Source organism: Geospiza fortis, unplaced genomic scaffold, assembly GCF_000277835.1.
Source record: "Geospiza fortis unplaced genomic scaffold, GeoFor_1.0 scaffold112, whole genome shotgun sequence".
In the NCBI taxonomy this organism is placed as follows: domain Eukaryota; kingdom Metazoa; phylum Chordata; class Aves; order Passeriformes; family Thraupidae; genus Geospiza; species Geospiza fortis.
Genome location: NW_005054298.1, coordinates 14,050,757 through 14,057,596, shown reverse-complemented (window position 1 = coordinate 14,057,596; position 6,840 = coordinate 14,050,757). Strand labels below are relative to the sequence as shown.

General features: G+C 54.3%; 1 protein-coding gene across 1 annotated transcript in view; it reads left to right on the top strand.

Moving 5' to 3' along the window:
- Nucleotides 1-6,328, top strand: part of LOC102037134 (motor neuron and pancreas homeobox protein 1-like) — a gene marked incomplete at its 5' end in the record, with an annotated part of 7,953 nt that extends 1,625 nt beyond the window's left edge. Inside the window, 2 exons of the mRNA XM_005416061.3 lie at nucleotides 5,205-5,365; nucleotides 5,872-6,328. Coding sequence (XP_005416118.2) covers nucleotides 5,205-5,365; nucleotides 5,872-6,180 — 470 coding nt within the window. The remainder of the gene's footprint in view (nucleotides 1-5,204; nucleotides 5,366-5,871) is intronic.
- Nucleotides 6,329-6,840: the final 512 nt, after the last annotated feature.

Sequence of the window (6,840 nt, the reverse complement as noted above, 5' to 3'; positions counted from 1 at the left end):
CAGCAGGAAGAAAAGCAGTTTCTGACCCAAGTGTTACTTGCTTGGGTTCTGGAGATCCCAAAGCAGGGTAGACATGTGGAGGTGTAGCAAGGATGCAACAAAAGCTGCCAAAACTATAAATTTTAAAAACAGGATGACCACTGCCTCAATCCATGTCCTTACTAAAAGGTGTTTGTTCCCAATTCCTGGGAGCCCTTTGGAGTGGGGATTCTTTCTCTACAGAGTGTCTTGTCAAATATTTCAGCAATTCTTCTGCTGTGCAGAAGAGAACTTTTTCCATCTTCACATCCTTATTTCTGTCCATTGGTAACCTTAGGGTTCTCAAGGGTGTCTTCAGGCCCTTGCTCCTGTGGGCTCACTGAAGCTCTGAAATCAGGGTCATTTGCAGCTTGCTTTCTCCTTGTACCTACAGCTGCAGGCTCCTCGGTGTGCTGGCCATGCTGTAGGGACAGGGACAGGAGAGGGCACCTGCCTAGGATCTGCTGCCTCCACAGCCCTTTCTCGTCTCTCTGAGGAGGGGAATGGGCTGGGCAGGAGCCTTCCTTCCATTATTGGCACAGGTCTCCTGGGCTGCCTGCAGTTTGTGGGAGCCCCTGTCCCACCACCCAGCCTAGACAGACAGATGGACAGACCTGCCTGGCTGAAGTTTCCAGAGTGACCAAGTCCAAGTGTCAAGGCTGCTGGTGCCAGTCATGTTTAACTCTCCCAGAAGCAGTGGGCAGATGCTGTAAGAGATGAATCTGAAAGCCTTCTAGGACATATTATGGATCATTCCAGGGGCTGATCACCCTTGGGATTTATTTAAAGGGAATTCCAGGAGTAAATTCTGGAATTAATTCCTTCTTTGGGTGCATGTGTAGCAATGTTTCGCAGGTGTGGTCTGGTTTGATCTCCTGGGGACAGTCAGGAGGGGGGAAGCAGCAGGACAGCCCATGAACTGTAAGCTCTGGGGTATTCATTGCACACACCCCCCTGCTGTCACCTGCGTGTGGGGCTGCCAGGGAGGCTGGCTGAGACAGTCGGTGCCCCCAGGGCCTGGGTGCTGTGCTCGGTGAAGCAGTGCCCTGCTGTGGGCAGGGTGAGTGCCTCCCTCCCTGGCTGCCTGTGCGGAGCCGCACGCGGTGCCGGGCTGCCTCTGCTGCAATGCGCACTCGGGGGGCTCTGCAAGGCCTGGCTGCAGGAGCAGGCGTGCCCTTGCTGCAGGAAACAGGGATGCTGCCTGCCCAGGTTCTGCTGTCCCCAGCCTGGATCCCTGTCCCGGGACTTTGAGCACCTCCTGAAGCACCCGGAGCAGCATTTGGCACTGGGATGCCAGGCCTGTTACTTTTTCTGGGAGCTGTGATTTATTTGCCTTTTCTGTCAGTGTGGAAGTGTGGTGCAGTGGTAGCAGCCAGTGCAGAGACCACTGCAGCTGAGAGCTGTGGAAGTGGGGGGCAGTGACATACAGCTGTGGACTCTCAGGAGGAGCAAAGGATCCTCTCCGAGGGACCTGGTGCTTAGATGGCTTTCCTGGCACACCACTTCCTTGCATCACCCACTCACTAAGTTGATGGCCTGGAGCCCAGATCAGATGCTGCCCATGATGGCAGAGAGCTTGCTGATGGGCTGTGCTGAGATAGGAGAGCAGACAGGGTAAGTCTTACCAAACCTGCTCAAAAAGCTATGCCTTCCAAGGCTCACCAGGTGTAGAGTGGTCTGGTGTCAGCTGGAAATATGGGCTGGGAAACAGCTGGCAAGCAGCAATTGAGGTGCAATGGTGGAGCAAGCAAGGGGCTTGCAGAGGTAGCAAGTGCCCTTACACATGCTGCCCCACTGATAATGGCCAGGGCTGCTGGCAGGTCAGAAAAGCCTCTGGTGACGACCCTGATGCTGAGGCTACCTCCCTGAGCTCTGACATCCAGAGAAACACCTAAAGCAGTCAGGGTGTTAATTTCCTCTCCTTTATCTGCCAGACCACAATTTGAAGTGAACTGTAGTTAAACAAACCAAATTAAAAACAAGTGAGTTAATATCAACCTAGGATTACCCCTGTTATCAAGTAGGCGGAACTGTATCAAATAAACCAACAATTCTTTATAAGCTTTGTCTAATTATCCAGAAGGCAGCTGCCTTGCAGAGCTCCTGGCCTCAGACTCGGAGGGCATTACTGGCCCCAGGCCAAGCAGTTTATTTACTGATACTGCAGCCAGGTGCCAGGCACCCTTCAGGGGGTCCAAGCCCTGCCAGGCTGAAAGGATGTTGAGACAAGCTCTGATCCTGGATGGAGTGCTGCAGGAGATGGCTGAGCCGAAAATAAATCCCTTGGCAAGCAAAGGTGTGACACTGGGGCAGTCCCTGGTCTTCTGGTAGGAGCTGGGTAAGATGGAGAGCCTTCCCAAAGGATAATACTTTGTGAGATGCTGGGTTCATAGCTTGATGAGTGGAGAAGGTAAGCCCTGGGAGGCATGCTTGCTGTGCACCCTTGGGAGGATTCTTTGTCCATGTGGCAGCCTGCCACAGGACAGGGAGGCGTGGGACTCAGCAGAGCATGCTGATAGTCTCAGCTTCTACCTCCTTCCTTTTTTCTTTTCACAGTGAGAATCTGCAGATCCTCTTCTGCCATACTCTCTCCACACAAAAGAGCTAGAGCCCTTTGGGAAAGGTAACAGCAGAGCTGATGCCAGACATGTTGATCATTCATGTCCATGAAAACCTGCTGCCCTAGGTGGCTGCAGATCAGCTGTATTGCCTTGGGCTTTCTCAACCTGGTGTGGAGGCCAGATCTTGAACAAGCCACAGTGGGGAGCACTGGTGATGGATAATTATAGCTGCTGAAGGGTGTGTTGTCAGAGGAGGTCACAGATTAGGTGGCCAGCCACACTCTGTGGGCTAGGCACTGGACTGGTGGTGGCTCAAACTGGATGACAGCACCACAGATGGGTTTGAGGATTTGGTTTGGTTTGCTTTTTGTCAGCACTGGGGCAGGAGGCAGGGTGAGTTTCCAAGGAAGTCAGGCTCTGTAGAGTATTTGTAATGGGCACACTGCCCTGAAACTGAATTGGACACTGAGAAGGAGAAATCAGGGCTGGCAGCAGGGCCATGCTCCAGAAATCAGTCCCCTTGATTTGTAGTTATTTGGGATGTATGCTGTTTGGATTTATTTGACTTTTGGACAAACTTTCTGTTCTTCTTTTCCCTGCTAGACCAAGCAGTCCTCAGCAGCTCACCTGGGGAAAAGTGAGTCTCTTGAGAGAGTGTTGTCAAAGCAGGCTGCCTTCCAAGCTCCTCTGAAGCTGGACAGACCAAACTCGAATTGCTTTTAGGATTGAGATTCTTCTGTGAGGCACTTCTCTGCCTCTACTCTTCTGCATCTGGTTTTACTCTGGTCACATATGACCTTGCTAGAGGAGGCACAGAGGAGCCTTTCAGGTTGATCTGAAGGATTTCTGTGCTCCCTGGAGCCAGGACACAATGCCCTCGGAGCTGAGCCCTGGGCTCTCTGCTTTGGAGTGGGGAATTCAGACTGGGAATGTGATATCTCTTCACTGCTGGACCCTCCAGTCCAGAAAGCACAAAACTCCTGGATTTTTGGATGCTGAGGGGGCACAACCTCTTCCCTTCTCTTTCCCCAAAACATTCTCTAGAGACCATGCTCAGAAAGAGGAACTGCTCAGAGGGGCCCTTCCCTGACCTGGTACAGCCAAACTGCACAGTGCAGCCTCGTTGCAGGGAGGGATTCTGGGGCTCCAGGTGCTCCAGCCGCCCTCCTGCCTCTGTCAGCAAAGGAGGCTCACTGGGACCCTTGGGGTGCTGGACACTGCCTGGGGCTGCTTTGTGTTGTGCCCCCAGCAACAGAATGAATTTCCCCTCCAGTTGTCTCTGATGCATTTCTGGGCTTTCCCTCTCCAAGGAGCTGCAGAAGGTGTTAGCTTGGGCTGCCCCATCCCTGCAGATGCTAATTCCCATAACACCACCTTTTCTTAGTCAGAGGAAGCCTTTGCAGACCTGTTTGGTCCCATGGTTCCATGGAGGATTTGTACAGCCCAAGCATCCACAGCTAGTCAGAGCCCAGATGGCTGCTGAGCTCTGCAGAGCTGAGACATCTCTCATCTCTATTTGTCCTGGAAATCTTTTGAACCTCTCATTCAGTTTTAGCCTTGAATATGTTTCCTATGCAAAATAAGGCATCATGTCAGAATCACTGGCACAGTGGGCCTCTGTTCAGTCAGTCCCTCAATTAACTGGCCAGGTGGGTCCCACAGGCTGTCTCTCCTGGCACTGAGGGGCTACAGGCAGAAGAAGGGGCTGTGTCTGTCCTGCTCCCATGAGGCATTTGCACAGCCCTAGCCCAGCCTGTGTTCTATGTGTTTGACCCAGCATCCAGGTACTTGGGATCAAACCTGTGTTGTGATCAGTTAATAGCTCCTTCATAAATTCCTGCCTCATGTGTCATCGCTGTGTTTGTGAAGGGCTCGGTGGACACCTCGGGAGATGGGCAGGTTGGGATCAAAGCTGGAATCTGGGGGAGATAACATGAATGGTGCCCCATGCCCAACAAAGTGGGTCAGTTGGAGTGGCCCTTGCCAAGCAAGGCACACTTTTGGGGCCAGGATGATCCGTCTTGTTACCCAAGATGTGTCAGCAGGGATGTGCCAAGGTCCTTTTGCGTTAGTGCCCACCACCACCACCTCCCCCTGCTCTCCCCCACGCCCCTCCCTGCTGCTCCAGCACTTTATTCCCAGCTGCAAACCCGTGGGCTTGCCGCTGTGGTGCTGGGAGAAGCAGTAAAAGCTGAACCCCAGGGGGACAATAAAGGCAGTGCAGAGGAGATAAGCAAGGATCAAACGGAGAGCGGCAGCCACCCTGTGCTGGACTCTCAAAGGTCCCTTTGTTCTGCTGCCTCCTGGTTCAGTGCCGCTCTGCCTTCAAGGGCTGCAGGTGAGATAGCGGTGCTCACGGGCAGCCCCAGCGCAGCCCCTGGCCGTTGAGCTGCCACCTGTGCGGCCCAGCAATAAAAAAAGAGAATTAATTTCAGTCTCAGCACCGATCCCAGTTGTACACCGAGGTCTGATAACATATCTCACTGGTTCCTATCAGGCAATAAAGCCATTATTGGGGTGGGAGATGATGGAGACATTCACCTTCCTCCTCATCCTGGCTTTGTGAGGGGTTGTCCCCTTACCAGTCTGCTGTCCCCTGACCCCTGCCCGCTGTCTGCTCTACAGCTGCCCCACAGTCTGCTTTGATGGGGAAGTGCCGTCGGCCCCGCACAGCATTCACCAGCCAGCAGCTCCTGGAGCTGGAGAACCAGTTCAAGCTCAACAAGTATCTGTCCAGACCCAAGCGTTTTGAGGTGGCCACGTCGCTGATGCTCACTGAGACACAGGTACCTTGGCCCTGGGGGAATGGAGCATAGCACCATGGAGCTGCCGTGGGGGCAAGGCAAGGTCATGGGCAATGCTCATGCCATCAGCCCCCACCCCACTGCTCCTATCAGTGCCCCTTCAGGGCATCCCCTGCAGAGACCTGTCTGGTGGGCTTCAGGGTGTTCTCTTGTGGTGGGCACCCCAGAAATACTGCTCCTCTTTTTACCTGGCACCCCCAACTTGGATTTTAGAGCCTTCCCATCCTTCAACATGCTGTGGGAGGGGGCTTTTTGTGGAGTAATATGAAAATGTCCCTGTGCATATCCTTGGCTGGAAGGGGGGAAGGCAGCAGCCCCCGTTATTCCTCTCCCCATGACAACCTCATCCTCTTTGTACATACGTGTAGCACCATGGGATGCCCCGCAATGAAGAGGGGGGGTTTTGGGGGGGCCCTCCCTGCGGGGAAGGTGAGTGGGGACAGGATGCAGCAGGGTACATCCTCTCCCCTCGGGATTTCCCTTGGCAGGTGAAGATCTGGTTCCAGAACCGCCGCATGAAGTGGAAGCGGAGTCGCAAGGCCAAGGAGCAGGGGGCTCAGGTGGAGCCTGAGAAGCAGCGAGGGCTCAGCAAAACCTGTGAGAAGCTGCTGCCCAGCGAGCCCCAGGGACAAGCTGCCGAAAGCCCCGAGTTCATGGGGCACAGCCCTGACTCGGGCTTCCTGCACTGCAGCGCCGCCGAGCTGAGCTATGGCCAGGACTCGTCTTGCTCGGGGGGTGAGGAAGAGGAGGAGGACGAGATGGGCGCCACAGAGAGGAAGATTGGCTCTGTATTGTGAAAGGCGAATGGAGCCAGCTGGGCAGAGGGGCCAGGCTGTGTTGGGAGGGTTCTCTTTGCTGGCAGACACAGACTGTGCCTGGAAGGAGCAGGGGGCCACAGGGCACCTGCCACCCTTTAACTTATGTGTGTTTGGATCCTATTTAACTTGTAATTATTCCTCTGTGTGTATCTGGAGGAGTCCCCAGATCCCTCCCCTATAAAGCTGTTATCTGGATGCCTGTGCTTTTCCTTAGGGGACAGAAAAATCCCCTGTCCTGCTACTGTGCTGTCCTACCAAGTCTCTGGGGAAAAAGGGGGGGGACAGCTGGCAGCCTGCTGGCCCAGCTGCAGGAGGGAGGCCCAGACCCTTCTTTGACTGCACTGCCACTTCCCTGACAGCGCCTAGAGCAGCACATCCAGTGTGGTGCCAGCTTGTCCTTCCCCTTGGTGGCATGAAGAGCTGGGAAGGATGCCCAGGTTGCATGCCAGCCTGCCTTGCCTCCTCCTGCAGCAGTACATCCCTGGTAGGGTCTGTGCTTTGCAGGGCAAAACTGTCCTGGGAAGCAAAGCTGATGCTGTTTTCATGCTGCAATTAGCCTGCTTGCATTGGTGTGGCATTGTCCCAAATAAACAGAGGGGGAGGAGGCAGGAAAGTGCTCAGGCTGTGAAGGCTCAGTGC